This window comes from Choloepus didactylus, chromosome 6, assembly GCF_015220235.1.
Source record: "Choloepus didactylus isolate mChoDid1 chromosome 6, mChoDid1.pri, whole genome shotgun sequence".
Taxonomy (NCBI): domain Eukaryota; kingdom Metazoa; phylum Chordata; class Mammalia; order Pilosa; family Megalonychidae; genus Choloepus; species Choloepus didactylus.
The window spans coordinates 142,076,879-142,104,152 of NC_051312.1; the positions used below are offsets into that span (position 1 = coordinate 142,076,879).

At 37.3% G+C, this 27,274-nt stretch overlaps 1 protein-coding gene and 1 pseudogene across 1 annotated transcript; both read right to left on the reverse strand.

The window, feature by feature from the left end:
- Positions 1 to 562: 562 nt before the first annotated feature.
- Positions 563 to 1,543, reverse strand: LOC119537739 (olfactory receptor 143-like). Its single transcript, XM_037840278.1, has one exon. The coding sequence runs from the start codon at positions 1,523 to 1,525 to the stop codon at positions 563 to 565; it is 963 nt and encodes a 320-aa protein (XP_037696206.1). The 5' UTR covers positions 1,526 to 1,543.
- A 23,706-nt stretch (positions 1,544 to 25,249) lies between these two features.
- Positions 25,250 to 26,207, reverse strand: LOC119536160 (annotated as a pseudogene).
- Between the last annotated feature and the right edge of the window lie 1,067 nt (positions 26,208 to 27,274).

Consider the following 27,274-nt stretch of genomic DNA (forward strand, 5'->3'; position numbering starts at 1 on the left):
TCCAAAATCCTCAGTCTCCCAATCACAGGAAATGATCACTACTATAAATGAGATTGTGATTAAATTTTACTTTGTGGTTAACCCTGTTGGACCCCCTTTGAAATCAAACTTCTCTGGGACATGTGCCTATCTCGAGTATGACAATCCCCTCTCTGCTACAGTCACTTTGCTGAGAGCATCATTCCCATGACGACCCCACCTTAAGGGCCATTCTGAAACAACTCTCCAGAATTTCTCTCCTTCCCTTCACAATCTCCTTTTATTCCTTTAATTCCTTTAATAGGTTCTGCAACATAAGCTGTGTGACCTTGATCAAGACATATAAGCATTTCCTCAACGAGACAACAGGATGAGGAGACTTCAGGGGTGTTTATAAAGAATGTGACACACATTAGGGATCACAACTAACTTTTTTTCCAAGAAACAAAATGGATAAATAAAATATCCATATTTAAAGTATAAACAGTTACACTGAAAAGGAGAAAAGATGTTAGACTGAAAATTCAACAAAGATGTTACAAGGAAAAAAGAGGAGAAAAAGACACAGCAATGGAGGCAGGGACTAAGGCAGCACCACTGGTTCTGCTCTATTTGTTATTCTCTTCAGGGTGTTCTTCAGAGCAAGTTTGACATCCTTGTTCCTCAGGCTGTAGATGAGGGGGTTCAGCATGGGCACCACATGGGTATAAAGCACTGAGAAGAACTTCTCCTGTCCCAAAGACCCAGCAGATGATGGCTTCACATATGTGAGGAGCCCAGATCCATAGAAAAGGCCAACAGTTATTAAGTGGGAGCCACAGGTGCTGAAGGCTTTGGACCAGCCCTTAGCTGATGACATGTGAAGGATACTGAAAAGAATCAGGGCATAAGAGATACAAATAATAAGACTAGATACTATGACAACTATGTCTACAATAATGGAAGCCAAGAGCTCATTGGCATAGGTGCTGCTGCAGGAGAGCTGAAGTAGGGGGAAACCTTCACACATGTAGTGGTTGATGACATTGGAATCACAAAATGTCAGCCTGATCATGCACCCTGTGTAAGCCATAGCACTAGTAAACCCCATCACATATGAAGCAGACATCAACAGAGAACACACCTGAGGGGTCATGGTGATGGTGTACAGCAGGGGCTTACAGATGGCCATGCAGCGGTCATAGGCCATGGCTGTCAGCACATAGCACTCAGAGTTGACAAAGAAGCAGAAGAAAAATAACTGAGCCATGCATCCTGCAAAGGAGATAATGTTCCTCTCCAAATTAAAGCTCATGAGCATTTTAGGGGTAAAGACGAATGAATAGCAGAGATCAATGAAGGAGAGATTGAAGAGGAAAAAGTACATAGGGATGTGAAGGTGGGAATTCAGGAAAATAAGGTTAATTAAAATTAAATTCCCCACCACGGTGACCACAAAGTTAATCAGTAACAGAAAAAACAGAGGCAGCTGGAGCTCAGGTTGGTCTGTTAATCCCATTAGGATAAACTCAGTCACTGAAGAGACATTTTCCACAGCCATCCCCATCCTGGGCAGGAGCTGTAGGAGCAGGGGTTATGGTGACATTAGAGAAGTACACTCAGGCTTTGACTGCAGATGGAGTTCTGGATCTGCTGGTTTACAAGATGAAGGTTGCCTGAAGACACACAGCAAGGCATCCAGGAGCATGAACCCCTGAGGAGATTCCCCAGACATGAGAGTCCAGGTTGTCCTTCCCTCTTCTCTCTCCCCTGCTCAGCTTGTGGGTCCCTGTGCTGAGGAAGGTGCTGGGGGGCCACCTAAAGCCTCAGCATTTCCTCCCTCTGACTCGAGCATCTCCCAGGCTCACAGCAAGTGTGCCCCCAAAATCCTAGAGTTCTACAGCTGTGGAATTGCAACTAAATCAGTAAGTCAGGGATGATTCCTTTGCCTGGCAATCTGACTGATGCTGAGCCTTGAGGGTCCTTCATCCTTACTGTACTGGGGGTGGGTGGAAATTCTGTAATGATGGAGGCACTAGCTGTCAGCATCGTCCTCAGTCTTCAACAGGCTAGAAGAGGTATTCTTGGGAAAAAGCCATGATTTCTACTTGAGAATTTGCCCAGAAGGTCCTCTTCACTTGAAAAGAAGAAAACAAGATCCACATGAGCCTCACAATCAGCTGGCTTCAATGGGCATGAACTTCAGCTTCACATCCTATCTCCTAGAGAAATTTATTAGAAGTGGAGAGAATTATCCTCTCCCACATGATTTTCCACCAAGTTTGATGAGTCTCTTGAGGACAGAAATTACTGAGCCTTTGCTTACATCCTGTATCTTAGACTACTATTGGAGTCTCTGGGACTCAGTGTTCTACTCAGCTTCTGTTTCACATGAAGAATTCCTAATCCCCAGTGAAAAGGATCATTGGCCCCTATGGCTTCCCCATCATCTGCATCATAAGCACAGCTCTTAAAGAAGAAGTTTCAGGGGCATACTGACTCTCCATTTCTAGTACTTTCCTACAAGTCACAGGGTTGCATGAACAAAATGTTAGATTATTACTTTATCACTATATACACTAATGGATATCAACTCAATAAAATAATGTAATGAAGTTGTTAAAAAATGGGGCCTCAAGGCAGAGCTTAATGCACACTTCTCCACTTCCTGTGAGATTTTAGACAAGTTATGAAAATCCTCTGAATCCTTTATCCTCATCTATAAAATCAGGCCCAAAAATGGGGCTATTTCATAGGGCTATGGTAGGGATTAAATAGTGATTAAATGAGTAAAACAGCCTGATAACTGCTAGCACCCCTACCTCTATCCACTTCCACATTCATATACAGAAAGAGATTCCAAACTGGGACACTAAAGGCTTTTGAACATGAAAATTCTTTGTTCCAGTGAGCTGCCTATATTATATTATGTGTAACATCCCTGGCCTCTACCCATTAGATACATACGAATACCACCAATTGAACCACCACATACAATTCTGAAAATCAAATTTTCTGGACCTTAGGCACAGACAATTTTAATGTCTGCTGGGAATCAAAATTGCTAAAGTTTGAGTTGTTCTGTTCTATATGTATAGCCTGGACCTCTGTCCTGCCTCTTGGACAACTCTATTTTATTGCTTTTTATTCTTTTTTTCCTATCATTTTTAATATTCAAGGGTACATTTTTGTCCCTTTATGATACCCTTTTCTTGTGATTTTCTTCCCTTTGCATTGTCTGTTTCCTTCAAATTGTGTTTATATGATCAGGTTTGTTTATTTTTTGTTACAGGTTCTCTTAAAGTCTCTCACCAGAGTAGCCCACACATTAACATATTTAGGATTAGAGTTCAAAAAGCTGACTGACCTCTCCATATGGGTGCTTGTGAATTGTGAGACTCACAAAGATCATGATTTCTATGTGGTAATGCCATCAGGACTTATAGTCTAGTTTGGTGACCCATAGAATTGTCTTCCCACCTGCCTGAAGAATATAAGCCTGGCTCTTGGATACACTGAGCTGAGGAAGAAGGCTGAGAGTGTCAACATTTCTTATGTACAACTTCACGTAATTTCCACCAATTGAACCAATATGCACATAATCACCTAATTTATACTCTTTGGGGTTTATTTTCTCTCTATAAAATAGCTATGAACTTTCCTTAACTGCAGGCAGTGGTAGAGGAGATATGAAAGACTGTTAAGCATTCCTATCTTGTCCACCCCCCCCCCCAACTTCACCACAACTTCCAAATCTGAGCAGGTGAATGATTATATGGCATAAAGTAGGTGTTATCTTGATTTTTCTCCAATTATTTCCTAATGCCACTTGCATGAGTATGCTAAAAGGCATGCTCCTCATTTATTTACCCAGCTTACAAAATTATGTTTGTTGTGAATCTTTGTCCTTGTGAGTCAGTGCAAGTTTTAATTCCTTTTCTGTGATGTTAGTGAGTTTAGGAAGGAATAGAAGCAAGGTGTTTATGTAAAGTTTGTCATCTTTAGCCTGAGAACTCTGGCTGCACTTTTAAGGAGACACTGAAGCACACTAAGACTGTAGACTAGAGATTATAGATCTCAGGTTCACAGATTTCTATTCTATTCAGAGTAGATTGTACATGAAGCCTAAAACACTAACATCAGTCTATTTAATTCAGAATATTTACATTCCACAGATCATGGGACCCTTTAAACAGTTAACTGAAGTGGCAGGTTCCTGACTCTTTGGTGAGTTCACACTCCATTCTCTAAAGTGCATGTATCTTGCAATTGCCTGCAACATATGAGCCATGACTTGCTTGTCCTATGTAATCAGCAAAATGGTATCAATACAGTAGATCAATGTTAATTTGAAGGATACCCGGGTGACCTGGATTTCTTCTGCCTATGTAATGACAGAGAACAGGTGTGTTACTGTTGCTTTATGTAAAGCTGTAAATTCCTGTGATAAATCCCACTTGATCAGGGTGTATAATTCTTTTAATGTGCTGTTGGATTCAGTTGTTATTATATGCAGAGGATTTTTGCATCTATATTCATGAGAGAAATTGGTCTGCCATTTTCTTTTCTTGTAGTATCTTTATCTGGATTTTATATTAAAGGGATGATGGCCTCAGAGAATGAGTTAGGGATGTTCTTTCATCTTGAATTTTTTGGCAGATTTTGAGCAGAATTAATAACAATTCTTCTTGGAATCTTTGAGAGAATTCACCATCTGGTCCTGGGCTTTTGTTTGTTGGGTGGTTGTGGTGACTGATTCAATCTCTTTCATTATAATTGTTCTGTTGAGATCTATTTCTTCTAGAGTCAGTGTAGGTTGTCCGTGTGTTTCTAGGAATTTGTCCATTTCATCTAAATTGTCTAATGTGTCAGAATACAGTTGTTCATAGTATCCTCTTACATTGCTTTTTATTTCCAAAGTGTCAGTAATATCCCACCTCATATTTCTGATTTTATTTGTGTCTTCTTTCTTTACTGTGTCAGTACCTAGCTAAACATTTGTCAATTTTATTCATCTTTACCAAGATAAATATTTACTGACTTTCCATTTAATTTCTTCATTGACTCATTGATTTTTTTAAAAGTGCATGATTTAACTACTATATATTTGTTGATTTTGCAGTTCTCTGCCTGGTATTGATTTACAACCTTATTCAATTTTGGTCAGAAAGGATGTTTTGTGTAATTTCAATCTTTCTAAATTTATTGAGAATTGTTTTGTGATACAACATGTGGTACATCCTAGAGAACAAATCATCTATCCTGGATTGCAATGTTCTCTATATGTCAGTAGGTAAGGCTAGAACATTTAACATGTTATTAAAATTATCAGAGAATTTTAAATGTTCTATCTATTGCTGAGAGTGGTATACTGAAGTCTCCAACTATTATTGTAGAGGTGTCTATTTCTCCCTTCAGTTTTGCCAGTGTTTGCCTCATGTATTTTAGGGTACTATGATCAATTGTACAAATATTTATGATTATAATGTCTTCTTGATGTTTTGTCCATTTTATTAACATTTAGTGTCCTTCTTTATTTCCTGTAACAACTTTTGACTTAAAATCTACTTTGTCCAGTATTAGAATAGCTATACCAGCTCTCTGTGGTTAGTATTTGCCTGGATTATCTTTTGCCATCCTTTCACTTTCAACCTCTTTATATATTTGGGTCTAAGGTGACTCCCTTGTAAACACAGAATTGGATTCTGCTTTTATATCCATTTTGCCAATCTTTTGATTTGGGAGTTTAATTCAAAACATTCAGTGTTATTACTGTAAAGTCAGTAATTACTTCAGCCATTTTGTCCTCTAGTTTTTATGTCATGTCCTTTTTGTCTCTCTTTTCCTTTATTGCAGACTCCTTTTCTGTATATTTGATCTTTTGTGATGTTACTGACTGGAAACTGTCTCATTTCTGTTTCTGTATATATTTTAAATACTTTCCTTGTGGTTACCCTGACATTTTTATTATACCCCTATATCTGTAACCTACTAATTTGAAAAGATGCCAACTGGGGTTCAATAGCTTACAAGTTTTATGCTCCAATATCCCTCCTTTTCCCCTCCTTATGTTGTTTTTGCCCCACATTACACAGAAAACTACAAAACTTTGGGAAAAGAAACCAAAGAAGATCAAAATAAATGGAAGGACATTCCTTGTGAAGGAATTGGAAGACTTAATATTATTAAGATGTCAATTCTACCCTAAATGATTTACAGATTCAATACAATCCCAATCAAATTCCAACAGCCTACTTTGGATAAATGGAAAAGCCAATCACCAAATTTATTTGGAAAGGTAAGAGGCCTCAAATAGCCACAACTAGATTGAAAGGTAGAATGAACTTGGGGGAATCACACTTCCTGACATTAAAATTATTACAGTGCTACAGTGGTTAAAACAGCATGGTACTGTCACAAGGACAGATCAAATGATCAATGGAATAGAATTGAGAGTTCAGAAATACACTCAAATCTATGGCCAATTAATTTTTTTTTATTAAATTCAGTTTTATTGAAATACATTCACACACCATACAATCATCCATGATATACAATCCACTGTCCACAGTATGATAACATAGTTATGCGTTCATCACCACAATCTATCTCTGAACATTTTCCTTACATCAGAAAGAACCAGAAAAAGAATAAAAAATAAAAGTGAAAAAAAAACACCCAAATCATCCCCCCATCCCACCCCATTTGTCCTTTAGTTTTTATCCCCATTCCTCTACTCATCCATATACTAGATAAAGGGGGTGTGATCCACAAGGTCTTCACAATCACACTGTCACCCCTTGTATGGCCAATTAATTTTTAATAAGACTTCCAAGTCTATTCAATTTGGAAAGAACAGTCTTTTAAAAAAAATGTGCTAGGAGAACTGGATAGCAATGTGCAAAAAAAATGAAAGAGGACTTCTATCTCACACCGTATATAAGAATTAACTCCAAATGGATCAAAGACCTAAACAGAAGAACCAGGACTATAAAAGTCCTAGAAGAATACATAGGGAAGCATCTTTAGGATTTTCTGTTACACAATGTTTCCTTAGATGTATACTGAAACTACAACCAACAAAAGAAAAGATAGATAAATGGGACCTCCTCAAAATTGAAAACTTTTGAGAACCTAAAGACTTTATAATGAAAGTGAAAAGACAACCTACTCAATGGGAGACAATATTTGGAAACCACATATCTGGTAAGGTTTACTATCCAGAATATATAAAGAAATCCTACAACTCAACAATAAAAACACAAATGACCCAATTTTTAAAATGTGCAAAACACCTGAACAGTCATTTCTCCGAAGAAGATGAACAAATGGTCAAAAAGCACATGAAAAGTTGCTCAGAAATATTAGCTATTAGGGAAATGCAAATCAAAACCATAATGAGATACCATTTCACACCCACTAGAATGGCTATTACTTTAAAAAAAAACAAAACAGAAACTTACAAATGTTGGAGAGGATGTGAAGAAACATGAACATTCATTCATTGCTGGTGGCAATGTGAAATGGTGCAGCTGCTGTCTAAGTATAGAATTACCATATGACCTGCAAATCTCACCACTAGGTAAATATCCCAAAGAATTGAAAGCAAAGACTCGAACCAATATTTGCACATTGACTTCCATAGCAGCATTATTCACAACTGCCAAAAGATAGAAGCAATCCATGTACCCATCAACACATGAAATAGTAAAAATGTGGTGTGTGTGTGTGTGTGTGTGTGTGTATATATATATATATATATATATACAGTAGAAAATTATTCACCATTAAAAAGGAATGAAGTTCTGATTCGTGCAACAATGTGGATGAACTCTGAAGACATCATGTTGAGTGAAGTAATCCAGACACAAAAGGAAAAATATGTACAATATCAATGACATGAGATATTTAGAATATACAAACTCACAGAGTAAGACTCTGGAATACGGGTTACTGACGGCTGGGTTGGGGGTAGGAAATGGGGACTTAATGCTTAAGTTGTACAGAATTTCTACTTGGGTTGATTGTAAAAGTTTGGAAATGGATGATGGTGATGGTAGCAGAACACTGTGAATGTATCAACAGCACTGAATTATATATGTGAATGTGGTTAAAGGGGAAAATTTTAGGTCATATGTAAGTTACTAAAATAAAAATTAAAAGAAACAACAGAGGACTATACAACACATTGAACCATATTGTAAATGATGGCTATAGTTAATAGCATAATTATAAAAATATTCTTTCATGAATTTTAATAAATGTACTACTCTAATTAAATATAAATAAATAAATAAATAAATAAATAAACAGACAGGCATAAGGTCTAGGAAAAACAAAAACAAAAACCTGGAAATTACTACTGTTATCCATTCCACTTGAATAAAAACACTTTCCAGTTTCTCTAATTGATCAAAATAGAAAAGACTTTTCCATCTCAAAGTTTTAAATCCTCTATGGAACTACTTTAGGTAAAATAGAAAATGCAATTGAGTTTACAGATTTAAAATATAAGAATATAATAAAATAATATATATCAAAATTTACTGAGTACCTTTAAATGTTTACAAGGAAAAATCAAATCAACAAAGACTGAGAAAAAATGAAGTATTGAAACATATTAATTAAATGATATAGTAAAAAACAACTAGAAAAAACAACAAAAAAAAAAAAAACAAAAGAAAGCATAAAAGTCAGAAACACAATCAGGAATGGAGAAACAGTAGATGAATTCAATAAAGTAATATTTAATATACAAAGTGTTAAACCACTTGAGAACTTGAAGAAAAAACAGAGTACAAATGTATAATTACAAATGAGAGGAAAAAATAAACTGAGAAAAAATAAAATAGACTTCTTTGAAGAACTCTGCATATAAATTTGAAAACAGAGATGAAAAATTACTTAGGAAAATAAGAATCAATACATTCTTACAGAAATTTTTATTAGAAATAGAATCTTAAACGAATTTTCAAGGGAATTCTACAAAGTCTTCATATTCTAGTTAGTCCCAACTCTATAAATTGTTTTATTGCTTGCAAATCAAGTAAAACTTTCTAATTCCTTTTAAAAGCAAGGGTAAACTGTTGAACTGTAGTGCAGTAGCCTTGATTCTTGACGTTTGTACATCGATATAGCTTTTATCATGTGACTGTGAATGGTGGAAACCTTATGACTGACATTCCCTGGATCCATTGTATGGACAGATAAGTAATAAAATAAACATGCAAAATAAATATAAATAATAGGGAGGATGGAGGGGTATGGGATATTTTGGGTGCTCTTTTTAATTTTTATTTATTTTTCTTTTGAGAAATGAAAATGTTCTAAAATTGAATATGGTGATGAATGCACAACTACAGGGAGATACTGTAAGCCACTGATTTTAGACATTGGATGGATTATATGGTATGTGAACATAATCTCAATAAAGTTGCATTTATAAAAAAAGCAAGAGGAAAAACTCAAAAATAGTCTGGAACAACTGATGGGGAGACATCCATGACAGGACAACATCATACACCAGTCAGGAATGGGTGAAATGGCTGAGATCACAGCACAGCACTGTAAGTAAAGCTCCCCAATCTGCAGAGCTGTCACCCCTTCCCCACTGGCATGGCAGGCTGAGTTGCAAAACTTCGCTGTGGAAAAAATAAGCCCTCAATGCCAGCAGCAAGGGAATGTAGCTCAACCAAGCTCCAATTATGGTTTCAATCAACAAATCTGAACAACTGAATACAGCTATGAGCACAGATAAACCAGGAGAAAGCAGCAAAGGAACCCAGAAGTTTATCCTGGAAGAGAAGGAGGTGGGGCTGATGGAAAAAAAATATGTAAAAAATAAAACAGAGGCTTTTGGAGTCTGTTGAGCTCAGAATACTGGAAGAGGACTGTGTCCTAAGAAAAGAGTAATACAGAACTGGGTACCAACAATAGTTCTTGCCTGGTGAACTGGAGGGCTGAGGCTGGCTCTGAAAAGGGGACTTCTTGCTTTTTTCCTTTTTTTTCCTCTCACATTCTAAGTAGACTTAGCCTCAGGAATTTTCAATTGTCAGCAATGACCCAGGCAAGGGTGGAGTTAAGATAGAGAGTCAAAGGAAAATCTCATGTGTAGGAGAAACTTTGCTGATTTTAGGACACAATTTTTTTCACATGTTAATATCTCCAAAGTTGGCATGCATCTTACAACTGATAGCATCTTACAATTATAATGGTCAGCATTTTTTTACATAAAATAATGATACTGTTTCAATCGATGGTATCTTTGATAAAATCAGTGATTTGGAAAAAAGAAGAAAGGGAAACAGGTAGGGGATGTGTGCAGGTTTGCAGTTTAAATATGATATATTTTATGTTTTTTTAATTTACAATTATACATATTAGAAGTCAAGGGCCACAACTACTTAATGAGATAACAATTTTAAAAACAACAGTGCTAAATGCAATGGACAAAGGACATTAATGGAAAAACTGGTGAAATCCAAATACAATCTGAAGTTCAGTAAATAGTGCTGTACCAATTGTAATTCCTCAGTTTTGGTAATTATATTATGGTTATGCAAGATATTAACATTAGGGGAAAATGGATAAAGAGTATTCAGAAACTCTCTGTACTATCCTTATAATATTTCTGTATATCTAATATTATTTCAAAACAGAAAGTTTAATTAAAAAAAAAAGCGTAGCACTGATACCTAAACTTCATAACAAAGTACAAAAACATAACTATGGATCACTATCACTTATGAATATTAGTGAATAACTATTAGCACTATATTAAACAGAACTCAAATAATAGTAAGAAATTAATACAACATGACAGCATAGGATTCATTCAAGGAATGCAAGGTTGATGCCACATTAGGAAATCTATTAAAATACTATGTCAAAAATAGATCTAAGGAAAAATCATGACTATGTTCACAGGTGCTGAAAAGCTTTCAGCAAAATTCAAACCCATTCTTGATTAAAAAAACATTTAAGAATAGAAATTGATGTACGTAATGCACACTTTCTTGATATGTGAAATAAACATTCATACTGAACCCAGTATCTTCCTTTATGGGATGATATTTGGTATATTTCTGTTAATTCAGGAAGAAGGCAAGATTGAACATTAACTCCACTAGTATTTTTTTGTGTGTGTCAGATATATAAGCCAATGCCATAAAGAATAGCAATTAGATGCTATCAATAGGAATGGAAAATGGAGTGCCCATTTTGGAAAACATGTTAGCAGTGCCATAAAAACTCAAATATAGAATTTCCATATGACTCAGATATTTCACTCCTAGGGACAGACTCAAGAACATCAAAAACACATGTTCACTCAAAAACTGGAAAGCAAACTTTAAAATCACCATTACTAATATGAGCAAAATAGTGGAAACAATGAATTGGCCATCAACTAATGAATGAATAATCAAAATGTTGTATGACAATACAAACATATTATGTGTTCAGCCATCTAAAGAGATGAAGTGCAATAAAACACATGAATTTGAAAATATTATGGTCAGTAAAAGAAACAACATGCAAAAGGCCACAAAATGTATGATTCCATTCATATGAATGGAATATGAAATATGAAATTTAGAAAATAAGCACTGGCATTTAAGGGGACATTCTCCTGCTAAGTGGAGGGAGGAAAGCTGGGAGTGGTGACGTATAATTTGATTCATGCTTCGAATGGCACATTCCAACTGTCACATGAGGGTAGCTACCCTAATGTTTCTTTGTCCAATCATTGGAGTAATATTCTTCTTATTATTGGACAAAAAACAAGTAAGCTCAAACCGACAATGAAAACATATAAAAATATACTTCCATAAAGTTATTTTCAACAAGCCAAAATAGGAGGAGAGGAAATTGTACAAATGGTGACAAAAAAAAAGAACACTTACTCTTACAAACTGGAAATAAATAACAGAAGGAAAACTCAAATTTCCTTCATCTTGATAAGGAAGCAAGGTAAGATAGTAGCCAAGTATATTGCAAATAATCACAATGAATCTCCTTGTCCTGAAATTCCCTGCAAAGGAGATCCCATTGCTAATTAAAACTTTCTCCTATTCAGGGTTTTTCTCAGGGCAAGTTTAACATCTTTTTTCCTAAAGCTGTAGATTAAAGGATTCAACATGGGAACAATATTAGTGTAAAAGACAGAAGAAGTCTTTCCCATATTCATAGACCCTGAAGAAGATGGCTGGAGAGACACAAATGCACTTGATCCAAAGAAGAGAGAAACAGCCATATGTGGGACCCACAGGTGTGGAAGGCTTTCAAGCTAACCCTCAGTAGAATTAATGTGGAGGATGCTGGAGAAAATGAAACCATAAGAGAGAAAGATGGTGAGACTGAGCACAACAAGGTTGATGCCACACACAATGAAGACCACCAGTTCATTGACATAAGTGCTCATGCAGGAGAGCTGGAGCATAGGGATGACATGACAGAAATAATTGTTGATGGTGTTGGCATCACAGAAGGTCAATCTCAGCATGCATCCAGTGTGGGCCATAGCAACAGAAAATGCCATCAAGTATGAACAAAAAATAAGGGTGCAGCACACTTGAGGGGACATGGCCATGTTATACAAGAGTGGTTTACAGATGGCCACATAGCAATCATAGGCCATTGATATCAGCACATAGCCCTCTGAGACAGCAAAAAAGCAGAAAAAGTAGACCTGTACCATGCACCCCTGGTAGGAGATAATATTCTTTTTGATAAGAAGTTGATCAGCATTTTGCATGTAAACACAGAATAATAACAGAGGTTTATGAAGGACAAGTTAAATAGAAAAAAGTACATAGGGGTGTGAAGGTGGGAATTCAGCCCAATTAGAGTTACCAAGCCCATGTTTTCCTGCACAGTGATAATATACATTGCTAGAAAGAGGAAGAAGAGAGGGAGTTGGAGATCTGCATGGTCTGTTAATCCATCAGAATGAATTGTGTCACAAAAGAGCCATTTCCAGGAGCCATTCTGCTCTGTGGCATCTGAGTGGACAAAAGAAAAGGCTTACATGAGAGGCAACCCAGCCCTTCTCATAAAATCTCCTCCCACATGAGTGGGCTCTACAGTGGGGATGTCTGAGACTAGCCCAGCAAGAACCCAAAGAATCTGATATTTCACCTAATAAAAAGTGACACAGATTCCCTGGTATTACAGTCCTTAAGTCTAAATATGGTGCAGAACACCTACAACTCACCTCACAGATTGAAGGCTAGTGCTGCCATATAAAAATATGACTACTGGAGAAACCAAGGGAAAAGAAAGAAGAAAGATGGGGCAGGACAGAATCCTTCTTCCTCATCTCAATATCCCTTCATTCACATGAAACTGCCCCTCAGCAGTAAAACTGGAGGAAAGGCCCTGGTTACCTGGAGCTGGCCTCTCGTGAACAAGTTTTGTGAAAGATGAACATGGTTTCAAGATCAAAACTAAGGGACAAGGGTCTAGGAGTAGAAGTCCAGTAGCTGCCATGGGTTACAGAGTACAAGCCACTTATAAAGAAGTGAGAGTTGCCTCCCTGGAGAGGGAACCCACATACTGAGATATGGGAACCCCAAGGGCCTGTGACACTGAACATTCCTTGCTCACCCCTCAAAGAGATTCTTCTACCTGATTCACTTGTGTATCAGGACCATAAAATATGGTGTTAAAGCAGCATTTCTTAATCACTGGATTTCCATCTCAAAATAAGGAAGACATGTAAAAATGGAATTCAAACTCACACTCCTTAGGCCAGAAAACCTCTGAGCTTCTTGATACCTGTTTTTTACCCCCATGTTTATCAAAGAACAATTTCAAACTTTGATATTTTTGGATCCTTTGATTCTAAGAGGATGCAGAGCAACCTTAATTTCCAATATACCCTGGAAATCATTTGGAGCTACAGATATCTTCTGATTTCATCTATGAAACCCATCAACCACCAGAGAAAACTGAACATTCTTAAGCTAAAATGTAGAGAATTTAATGTTGGTTACATAATATAATGCACTTGGTTAAAAACAGGTTTGAAGTTTGCTCTGTCTCTTCTCCAGGGAACAGATTCTGTGTAATAGAGAAATAAGGGCTTATATTTACACCCTAGAGGATGGAAACTCTTTAATTCCTTAGGGATGCAGTATGTTCCTTCAGTTTTCACTTCAGGCTAGGGATCATACATCTTTCAGTGCACAGCTGATGTGGAAATCCCATATCCCTACCACCTTCATCTTTGAAGGGAAATCTGCCTGTTGTCTTGTTTTATTTCATCTTGCATTCTATATACAAAGGGGTATTTCCACATGGGTTCTGCCTACAGGCTTTTCTATTCTTGATTAGAAATTTCTCAAGGTCTCCAGTAACTCACTTTAATTGTCTCTTCTGGGATGTCCCCAAATAAATTTTAATGCTTTTAATTTTTTGCTCTCATTATTCCTAAATAGTTTCTAGAAATTTCAACCTGAATATTCATAATGGTTCTTAAATGTAACATTACAGCAAATGAAGCCATCAGTTTCTCCTCATCATAATACTTAAGAATCTGGGCTCTGCAGTTGAGGGCATCTGTTTGACTCCTACATCTGTAATTCCCAACTATGACACCTTGGGCAAGGTACTTAAACTCTCTCTGCCTCAGAGAATTTTTCAGATAGAGACATGAATAACTGCATGTCCCTCATTGGGTTGTTGTGAATGTAAACTGAGATAACATAAATCAAGTGCTTAGAATAGTGCCCAAAATGTGGTAAATAGGCAATAAATGTCAGCTATTATGATTTACATGTCCAAGCTTCCAGTATATACTGTCTTAACATTGTAGTGTGAGAAGCATCACACTATACTTATATAGAGAGGGTTTGCTTGCTATTCAGAAAACATCTGTATGCTCTCCTACAAAGCATACACTCTGTAGGGACCAAGACAATTTCTGTCTTGTTTACTACTTTGATCCTGGTGCTAAGGTCAGCTCTGAGTACACAGTAGGTACTCAATAAAGATTTGTGAAAATTAACTTGTTCTCTGGCTGAAAACCTTCACAATATTTTCCACATTCCTCACATGCTAAGCAGTGGAGTCTCTTACCACAATGATCTCCATCCATTCCCACAGGCACCACTTGAATTCAAGAACCTTTGGGGACTCAGCTGACCTGTATTACTGAACTTTAGTGGCTTCTAAACTTTATTCTAGAATTTCCCAGATACTCACTCGAAGTCAGCCATCCACCCTGCCAATAGAAGAATCTCTGAAAACACAGCTTATCTCTCCCTTGCTTCAGAACTTTCAGTGTTTCTTCCTTGATGACTGGGTGTTAGAACTTACAATAAAGTATAAGCTCCTAAAGCTAATATTCCACCTTGATTAACCTTAAGGAGAAACTGAGTCACAAAAGTATTTGATTAGAATGCATAAAATGATATGCACATTGGTTTAATGATTTTGAACACATTGGTATTGGGCAAAATCTGAACTTTTTCAGCTAGTAGTATAAAGAGGATGCTGGAAAATTTTTACATTAAAGAGGAAAAAGAATAGGTATAATGAAAAATGAACATAATCAGGTGGAAAAGATTATATTAAAATTTAAGTTTCAGTCAATATAAATCATCTTTCTCAATAATAAATTATAGTTTTTCTCATCAATGTTTATCAAAAAAGGAGCAAAAATTTCCCCAGTATATTGATGTGTTAAGATAATACATGTATTTTATATTTAGTGTCATTGCAATGCACTTCTGACCCATGTTATAATACAGAAAGCTTCTTCTTCAAGTTACAGAATGCTCAATTAAGAGCCTAATTAAAATAAGGGTTTATTTTTCTCACCTAACCATAAACATGGAGATAGAATGTCAAGGTGTAGGATTAACAACATAATGCTCTCATCAGTCTGTTGGCCTTATTCCTCAGGCTTGTCACCTCATGGTCATAAAATGATTGCCATAGCTCCAAGAATCATATCTTCACACAGCTATATCCAAAGAAAGGAGCAAGAGAATAGGAGAAAAGAATTCCCCTCACATGCCTCTCCCTGTATATGATGAAGTAAATTTTCTCCAGAAGCCAATACATGACTTACCTTTATGTTTCTGCCATCAGAATTATGTCAGGAGGCCAATATTAGCTGCAAGTAAAACTTGAAAAATCACTATCTCCCACATTTAGCCTCTATCCTGAAAAGAGGATTCTGACATAAGGGAGCCTAGGAAGCATCAGCACTGTCTGCTGCATTAAAGAGCTAGAGAAAAATGCATTTGTATAGGAAACTGTGTTTACTCACCATAGGCATATACTTGATTTTTATAAAGTGAATTAGCTCTTTTAAGCTTTAAATTAACTAACCTGCTTCAGAATAATCAACTAATCATATAAATATATATGTGTGTACATTTAAATTAAATATGCACATATAAATGTAAATATGCACCTACCACCTATATATAGTGTGGAGGGGGCATCACTCTATACTTACATAGAGAGGGTTTCCTTGCTATTCAGAAAACATCAGACTCTCTTAATTTTAAACGGCTCAAAACAAGTAATGCCTCCAAACACAAAACAATGAGTTGCGTTACCACAATTATGGTGACTTTTTGGGTGGGGTTGGAGGAATGGCTACCCAAACAGAATGAGATGTAATAGACCATTTGGGTACTGAATTTATGGCATAAGAATAAAGATTAAGCATTCTGAAATTTCAATTTTATGTGTGATTTGGAAACATCTTCTTTGCTATCTATCACTTGTTTAGAATCTTCTCAATATATAAGACAGGCAAACTGCTAGACTCACAAAATCAGAAAAGTAAAACAGAAATTCATGAGGATAAGGATATTAAGTTAGGAGAAATGAATGATATGAATTCAAGCTATAATCATCCTGATATCTCCACAACTGCATGGGAGGGTTAAAAAAAGATGCTAGACTTCCTTCACCGGTATCCTTGCATCAAGAGATTCTGACTGTAGACAGTAAAGCTTCAAATCAGAGTTAGGGTGTATTAAGAGCTGTCTAGGCTGACTGTGATTCTTTCTCAGAACTGGAAAGAAGATGAAGAAACACAAAGGGGATCTGTCAATCTGTGATTTATGTGACCAGCCCATTCAATTTCCATTCCCTGTGCAAAACCAACTTAATCTTGTTTGAATGCATATCTTTCCTTACCTCAAAACTTGCTAACTTTTGAATCTGATGAATAGATCAAAAACCTGGAAATGTGCAAGTAAAGACGAATAACATTTCTGGACATTTGGACTCAGAAATGTGTCCTACTACATCCCAGAATCTGGCTGTATATCTGAGGTGCAAAAGCTGGAGTTTACACTACTGTGGATACTGGCTGTCTTATCAAACATGCACATATTGGAGAAGTTTTCTGCCCCAAAGCACTTCCTAGATAATACATTCTCTACATGGTCTACAACATAAATCATGAAATAGCAGAGAAAGAACTCTTGATCCTCAGGCAAGCATCTTCTTATAAAGTGCAATTGCTCTAAAAATAAGAATTTCCTTCAGCATCAAGACACCGACAGACTGAAATGTAAATCAGTGTGAAATTCCCCTATAAATAAAGGAATATAATTACATGGTCTAATTAGGTCCCTATCACATCAAAATATGCATCCTCTCATTTATAAATTAATGTTTCAGAGATAATGTTTCAGAGAGACTAGAAAGCTTCCTTGATGGGGCTTTTGACTTATACAAGATTTTAACTAATTAAAAGAAAAAAAAAGCTACAGGGAATATGCTAAATCAAAGGCTCTCAAAAAATTATTTAAAGATCACCTTAAGATCCTGAAATAAAGGTGTGTGTCTCTGTGTGTGTATAAGTGTCTCTCTCTGTGTGTAGGTAGATACAATTGGGTCTGATTAAAAAATAGTGTAATTTTTAAGCTATAGAAAATATTATACATTGTAAAATGATGGGAGAAAACTTGGCACTCATTTTGCCTTGTTTTCACTTTCCCCTTCTCCTTTCACTGTGAGAAGGATTTGAATTTTTTAGAGGCTTTGTTGTGAGTTAGTGAAGGTTCAAAGAGAAGAAAATAAAAAAGGTGTCTCTCTTTCTACCCCACCTTCACTCTTGTTCTGAATGAGTACAAATGATAAAAATAGTAGCCTGAAAGCATTCCATGACCACCTCCACTATCATTTTTAAATACAAACAAGTGGGAGGAGGAACCTAAGATGGTGACTAGGTGAGACAGAGAAAAAAACACCTCTGTGGGAAACACTAGATACAAAACCAGAAAGGACCCAGAACACCACTTCCAAAGTAGCACCAGCTGGACAAGTTCTGCTAAGGCCACAGGGAATGTGCATTTGGTGAAACCAGGGGACTGCATTCTGAAACGAGTGAGTGAGTAGGCTGAAGACCTCGGCCACGCTGTGTTGGGGGGAAATGGTGGATTGGACTTTTTAAAAAAAATAAAAGCAGCCTGAGAACAGCTGCAGATAAGACGGGCATGGTCTGGACTGTCTCGGTGTCTGGGGTGGAGGATACACCTTCCCACACCCACTGCTGATTGTCTCGGGTCCAGGGAAACAAAGGGGAGACACACAACTTGCAGCTGTCTCCCCAGTGGGCAGGGCTATTACTGACCAGGCTGAACACAGTGCGGAGCTGGGCCAAGAGGCCCAGCCTCGCAGCCATCGCCCTAGCAGGCAGGGCTGCTCCTGCCCAGGGCCAAGCACGTGGCACAGAGCCCAGCCGAGAAACCCAGCCTCACAGCCGTTGCCCCAGTGGGCAGGGCTGCTCCTGCCCGGGGCCAAGCACATGGCGCAGAGCCAAGCTGGGAGGCCCAGCCTCCCAGCCATCTCCCCAGTGGGTGGGGCTGCTCCTGCCCTGCTGAACACACAGCACAGACCCGAGACAAGAAACCCAGCCTGATGGGGAGTCTTTCCCACAGCATCACTCACATGACACAATATCAGCCATGGACAGTGGCCTTGAATACACCCACAGCTGATTGTCCCAGAGCTGGGAGAGCGGAGCTGTGTGGAAAGGGAGAAGTTAACGTGTCCCATTCAACCATCTTTAAAGCAGGCTGGGAACACCCCTACACAGCCCGGCAGCCCAGGGCTTCCCTAGAGGCCGGCACTCACTTGTGACGTGGCACGGCCCGTCCCCCCCCTCAACAGAGGTCCTGGAAAAGCACAGCAGGGAGGGGGGAACCACTCAGAAATCCCAGGGAACCTACACCAATACCAAGGACTTTTGTGTCAGCGGCAGAGAACAGCCTTAAATCTCCAGAAACACCTGGGAGATTTGATTGTTAGACCTGCCCTTCCTCCCTAACCACTCAGGCACACACCCCTCATTGAGGGCAGACAGCACTGACAACACACCCAAATTAAGTGCACCAATTAGACCCCAAAAGAATCAGATCCCCACGTACCACAAAGTTGGGGAGAACTGACTTGAGGGGAATAAGTGACTCACGGATGCCATCTGCTGGTTAGTTATAGAAAGTGTATGTCACCAAGCTGCAATTCTAACAAATTAAAGATTCACATATGCCATCTGCTGGCTAGTAAGAGAAAGTGTATGTCACCAAACTGTGTCTCTGAAAAATTAGATCGATATCCTTGTTTTTTGATACAACTTGAAAGAACCCTATCAAACAAAACAAATGCCAAGAGCCCAAAAACAATAGAAAATCTTAAGGCATATGACAAAACCAGATGATATGGAGAATCCAGCTCCAAACACACAAATCAAGATTTCGGAAGAAACGTCGTACCTCGCAAAATTAATTAAAGAACTACAATCAAAGAATGAAAACATGGCAAAGGATTTAAAGGACATCAAGAGGACCATGGCCTAGGATATAAGTGCCATAAAGAAGACCCTAGAAGAGCATAAAGAAGACATTGCAAGAGTAAATAAAAAAATAGAAGATCTTATGGAAATAAAAGAAACTGTTGGCCAAATTAAAAAGACTCTGGATATTCACAATACAAGACTAGAAGAAGCTGAACAACATCTCAATGTCCTAGAAATCCACAGAATAGAAAATGAAAGAACAAAAGAAAGAATGGAGAAAAAAAAATTGAAAAAAATGCAATGGATCTCAGGGATACGATAGATAAAATAAAATGTCCAAACTTAAGACTCATTGGTGTCCCAGAAGGGGAAGAGAAGGGTAAAGGTCTAGAAAGAGTACTCAAAGAAATTGTTGGGGAAAACATCCCAAACCTTCAACACAATATAAACACATAAAGCATAAATGCCCAGTGAACTCCAAATAGAATAAATCCAAATAAACCCACCCCAAGACATATTCTGATCAGACTCTCAAATACTGAAGAGAAGGAGCAAGTTCTGAAAGCAGCAAGAGAAAAGCAATTCACCACATACAAAGGAAACAATATAAGACTAAGTAGTGACTACTCAGTGCCCACTATGGAGGCAAGAAGGCAGTGGCACGACATATTTAAAATTCTGAGAGAGAAAAATTTCCAGCCAAGAATACTTTATCCAGCAAAACTCTCCTTCAAATTTGAGGGCGAGCTTAATTTTTTCACAGACAAACAAATGCTGAGAGACTTTGCCAATAAAAGAACTGCCCTACTTCAGATTCTAAAGGAAGCCCTACCAACAGAGAGACAAAAAAAGGAGAAAGAGATATAGAGAATTTTAACAGACATATATAGTACCTTACATACCAAATCACCAAGACACTCATTTTTCTCTAGTGATCACAGATCTTTCTCCAGAAGGGACCGTAAGCTGGGACATAAAACAAGCCTCAAGGAATTAAAAAAAACAATTGAATATACTCAAAGAACATTCTCCAAACACAATGGAATACAAATAGAAGTCAATAATTTTTGAACTATAACTCCACTATTTACTTCCTACATGATAAAAAATACACAAACTCTAAGGACAAATCAGTGGTTTTGAACTCAATGTAAAATATGTAATTTTAGACAACTATATAAAGGTGGGGGAATGAAGGAGTATAGGAACATAGTTTATGTGCCCAATTGAAGTGAAGGTGGTATCAAAGAAAAACAAGATTGATATGGGTTTAAGAGGTTAATTTTAAGCCCCACAGTAAACACAAAGAAATTATCAGAGAATATAACCATAGAGATGAAAAGTAGAGTTTGGGTTAAGAGAAATGGGGGAAGGGGCAATGGAGAGTTAAGAAAGGAGTGTAGGGTTGCTGTTTGAAGTGAAGGGAAATTTCTAGTAATGGATGGTGGGAAAGAGCATAACATCATTCTAAATGTGATTAATCCCACTAATGGTAAGGCTAGGGAGGGGGAGGAATGGGAAGATTTAGGCTGTATATGTTTCCACAATGGAAAAAAGAAAAAAAAAAAGACAGTCTAACTAGAAGACAATTGAATGCTAAGGATGAACTTGGATGGGATTGGAGGGTGGAGGACAGGTGGCTCGAAGGGACACAGTTGAGACATAAGGAAAAGGAAATATAGAATGTAAGCTTTGTATCATTGTTGAATCTCTTAACTTCTTAGCTGTGCTTAATGGAATTACATAAAAGAATGTTCTTATTCATGGGAAGTACATATGTGAATTATAGTGCATGTTCAAGGATGTGTGCAGCTAACTCTCATATGTTCAGAAGACAGAGAAATATATGATGGATGATAGATAGGGAGGGAGGGAGGGAAAGAAATAGCGATGTGACAGCATGTTAAAGTTGGTGGATTGAGCTATCGGGGGAGGGGGTCAGGGTATGATGGAATTCTGTGTATGGGGCTAGTATTGTTTTTGCAACTATTCATGTAACTTTGAATTTATTTCAAAATAAATAAATAAATAAATAAATAAATACAAACAAGTGGGAATGAAAAAACCTATGGAAATGAGGGAAGGGTAGTTTACAACTCATATAATCAACATGAGAAAGAAGATCAATGTAATAAAATTGAGAATCCATAAGTAAACTGTCACATTTATTGTCCCCTGATTTGCAACAAGGATGCCAAGAGAATTCTATGGGGAAGGAATAGTCTTTTCTACAGTGGTGTAGGGATAACTGACACCATAAAGTCATTGACTCAGAATGAATAATAGGCGTAAACATGTACAATGATAGAAGAAAATATTGAAGTATTTTTTATAACCTTATGGTAGGAAATGCTTTCTTAGATATGACACCAAAATATACGCAACAACAAAAGAAAAACAGATAAATTTTACTACATCCAATTTAAGAATGGTGTGCTTCAAAAGGAGCAAAAAAAGAGTGAAAAAGCAAAGCATAAATAGGGACAATATTAGGAAATTGCCTATCTAATTAGGGTCTAGTATTCAAAAAATAGAAAGAACTCTTACAACTCAATAATAAAAAGACAAACAACCCAATTTAGAAACGGGCAAAGGATCTGAATACTTTCTCCAGAGAATATAGACAAACAGCCAATAAGCAAATGAAAAGTTTCTTGATATCATTAGTAATCACAGAAATGCAAATCAAAATCACAATAACATTTAACCTCAAACCCACTAAACAGGCCACAAGAAAAAAAAAACACATAATAATGAGTGTTTTCAGGATGTGGAAATTTGGAGCCCACATACACTGTTGGTTGAAACACCAACATCGCACTTCCATTATGACCCAGCAATTCTACTCCTAGGTATATACTAGAAAAATGAAAACAAGCATCCATGCAATATACTGCACAAGAATGTCCATTATAACTTTATTCATAAAACCAGAAATATGAAGAACACAATAGTCTATGAGCTGATGTATTAATGGAACATGGTATATCCATACAATGGATTATTGTTCAATAAAAAGGAGCAAATTACTGACATATGCTACAACATGAATGAACCTTAAAACATTACTCCAACTTAAAAAAAGAAAACACAATATACCTTGTATTGTATTATCCTATTAATATGAACTATCCACAGTAGGCAAATCTATAGAATCCAAAAGTAGATTGGTTGCTGTCTAGGGCAGGGTGGATGGAGGGATTGGGGAATGATGAAGAGGACTGTTTCCAAGGCAATGAAAATGTTCTAAAACTGAACATCTCAGAACATTCAATTCTAAATATTCAGAATGTTGCACAATTTGTGCAATCTTGTGAATAAACTAAAAACTATTTAACTGAAGATATTACATAAGTGAATTGTATGGTATGTGAATGATATCCCAATAAAGCTGTTAACAGCTATTTTAAAACAATACATATGTTATTTACAATAACACCAAAAACATGAAATATTTAGGTAGAAATCTAATAAAATCTCATAATCTTTACACTACAGACTATAAAACACTAATGAAAGAAATCAAAGACATATAGTATAACTTTCTAATTCTTTTTATGAAGCAAGTACAGCATTGATACCTCCGACTGATTAAAATAGTACAAATATAAAACTATAGCTCACTACTACTTATGAAAACTGACGCAAAACCACAAAATACTATATTTACAAAAAAATCATAGTAAGAAAATAATACAAGATGACTAAGAGAGATTTATTTGACAAATGTAAGGCTGTTTCAATATTAGGAAGTCCATTAATAGCATATATCATAATATCATAATGGATTTAAGGAAGAAATATTACCATCTCAGACTTAGTTTGCAAGGGCTGATACAACAAATATCACAAACTGGTTAATTTAACCAATAGGAACTTATTCTCTCACAGTTTTGGGAGCTGGAAGGCCAAAATCAACGTATGGCCACACCACTCTTTTTGAAAGTCTGTAGTATTCTGATCCTGGCTTGATCTCGGCCTTGTCACATGGCAATACAGATCTCCTTTGCTGGCTTCCAATTCTGGCTTCACCTTACTGACTGCATCTCAAATTTCCTCTGCTTTAAGGACTTCAGCCACATTGAGTTAATGCCCACCCTTATTAAGTTTGGCCTCACCTTAACTAATAACATCTTCCCAGGTGTCTATTTCCAAATGGTTCACACCCCCACAGACAGCAATTAGGAGGTTAACATGTCTTTTGTGGGGCACATGATTCAATCTCCAACAATCTCCATAGATTTTGAAAAGGTTTCTGACAAAATTCAAACCCATTCTTGATTTTAAAAAATCAAGAAAACAAAAACTGATGGATACATACTTAAAATGATAAAATATATAAACAATGATCCTAAAGCAAATATCTCAATTAATGGGACACCATTAGAGGCATTTCTGTTAAGAACAGGAAGAAGACAAGGATGTCCACTAACTACATTACTACTCACTCTGCAAGAAGTCTTATTTACCCAATGCAATTTTAGCAAGCAACAATTAGACATTGCTGATGGGGATGTAGAATGATGCAGCCTCTTTGAAAAACAGGTTGGCAATTCCTCAAAAAGTTAAATATAGAGTTGCAATATGACCCAGCAACTTCACTCCTAGGTATATACTCAAGAGAACTGAAAACATGTGCTCACTCAAAAACTTGTACACAACTGTTCACAGCAGCATTACTAACAATAGCAAAAAAAAAGTGGTAACAACCCAAAGGTCCATCGACTGATGAATGGATAAACAAAATGCAGTATATCCAAACAATGAAATACTATTCAGCCATAAAAATGAATGAAGTACTGATACAGGCTAGAACATGGATGAACCTTGAAAGCACTACGCTCGCTGAAAGAAGCCAGACACAAAAGACGAAATATTGTATAATTCCATTTATATGATATTGTTGAGTAGACACTAGTGGTTGTCAGGAGCTGGGGGGAGTGGAAAAGGGGAAAGACTCTAATGGGCCCTGGGTTACTTACTAGAGTGAAGAGAATTTACTGTAATTATATAGTGTTGATGATTGCACAACCTTGTGAATATAGTAAAAATCACTGAATTGTACAGCCAAATAGGGTGAATCCTGCTGCCAACGCCACTAACAATATTGACAAGAATGAGAATGTTTCTATAGCATTTGACTCTTGTGTGTTTAGGTGAGCAGGTAGTAGTGTTAACTATCCCAGGAGACTTATGGAATGCACCCTGCTTGTTCAGGTAAGGGATAGACCAGGAAACAGAAAGGGTATAAAACAATAATGAAAAAAGTCAATGCAGAGGTTCCTTTTATAAATATGCTATTAATTATTTAGTAAATTTGTGAGAAGTACAGTTGACTCAACAGCAAAGAATGAGATAAGATTAGGTATAAGGGAAATAAGACAAAACTATTAATCCACACTTAATAAAACAATCTGTACAATCAAAATGAACAAAACTTCTTCATGTAAAATATCAATAAAAAGTTGAGGTCCTTGCATTTTCTTACATTTTCACTGTTCTGAATCAGAATATGTTTCTCCTCTAGATTTTGATCAGGGCTTTCCTCAGAGCAACTTTGACATCCTTGTTCCTCAAGCTGTAGATCAGGGGATTGAGCATGGGCCCCACATTAGTATAGAAAACAGAAGAAACCTTCCCCTGTTCCATAGATCCAGGTGAAGAAGACTTCAGATACATGAAAGCTCCTGACCCAAAAAAAATAGAAATGGCCGTGATGTGAGAGCTACAGGTGCTGAAGGCTTTTGATCTTCCTTGAGTGGATCTGATGTGAAGAATGCTAGTCAGGATGAAAACATAAGAAATTAGGATGGTAAGACTGGGTACAGTGATGTTAATCCCCACCACAATGAGAACTACCACCTCGTTGACATAGGTGCTGGTGCAAGAGAGTTGGAGGAGAGGGAGAATGTCACAGAAGTAATGGTTGATGATGTTAGCCCTGCAGAAGGTCAGTCTGAGCATGCACCCTGTGTGGGCAGAAGCTCCAGCAAATCCCATCGTATATGCAGCAAGCACCAGCCCAGAACAGACCTGAGAGGACATGGTGACCTTATACAGCAATGGGTTACAGATGGCCACATAGCGATCATAGGCCATCGAGGTCAACATATAGCACTCAGAGATGACAAAGAAGAGAAAACAACAGCTGGGTCATGCACCCCACATAGGAGATGATATTCTGCTTTGACACAAAGTTCATCAGCATTTTGGGGGTGAAAACAGAAGAGTAAAAGAGATCAATAAAGGAAAGATTGAAGAGGAAATAATACATGGGGGTGTGAAGGTGGGAATTCAGCCCAATTAGAGTTATCAAGCCAAGACTGCCCACCACGGTGACAATGTAGATCATTAGAAACAGGTAAAAGAGGGGTTGCTGGAGTTCTGGACGATCTGTTAATCCAGCAAGAACAAATTCAGTCACTAAGGAGTCATTTCTGGCTAGCATTCTCATCATCAGAAATCTGTGAGGACAGAAGAAAATTACATTAATGGAGAACCCTGCCCTTACGCGCTCCCACTATAAGAACAGGACTCAGACTGTCAGAACTCAAATCCTACTTTGCTTCAAGGAATCTGAATGCACTGTGACACACACCCTCAACATTTCAGTCACTGTGTCTTTTATCCTCATGAGCTGTATTGCAAAGAACAATTTCTCCTGCTTTTACTAGAAGATGGGGTGATGGGGAGTTGAGGTATGAGTCTACCTGCCAATGAACTCAGGTAGTGGGGATGTCTCCCCCATCTCTCCCTCTCATTCATCTGACCCTTTACTCCCTAGGCCTTACTCACGTCTCCATTGCTGTACTTGACACCTCAGTTCCCCTGTGACAATGCTCTATGAGGAGAGTATTTCACTAGAACAGGACCCTACCGACATTCTGATTCCTGAAAGGGAGTCCTCATGGTCTAACTACAACATACATGATTACAAGAACATTGGTTGTCGACAACTGACACCAAGTATTGAGGTGACCTTTGATAGGAGAGCCCAAAGTTTATAAGCAACCATAAACCCCAGTATTTCTATACATTCTCCTCCTGTTCCATCTCAGTTGCACAGAGAATTAAGGAAGGAAAGTGTGCTTTCCTAGGGTTTTGCAGTGCTCGAGAGCAAGAAAGGGAAATGTAATTAGTCTGAGTGCTGGTTATATTACTGGTTAAGTTTGTGAAAATTTATCAAGTGGCATGCTTATGATAGATAAACTCACACACACACACACACATATATATATACACACACACACACATACATATATATGGCATGTCAAAAGTTTTTTTTAAGACAGAAACACATCTCCTCTCCCTCCTGTGATGTTTCTATGTTCTGAATGAGTCACTTATATTTCTACAGCTCTAAGATTGAGTATGAAGCCAACACAGAGAGGGTAAAATGCAGGCAGTAAAGTCAGAGCTCCCTATCTCTGAGTTTCTTGGCATTCGATATACTTTGTCATCTTTCAAGAACATAGAGAGTAGGAGGGAAAATGAAATCTTAATTAGCTCACCCTCTTTCCACTTAGAGACCTCAGTGCTGACTCCTTA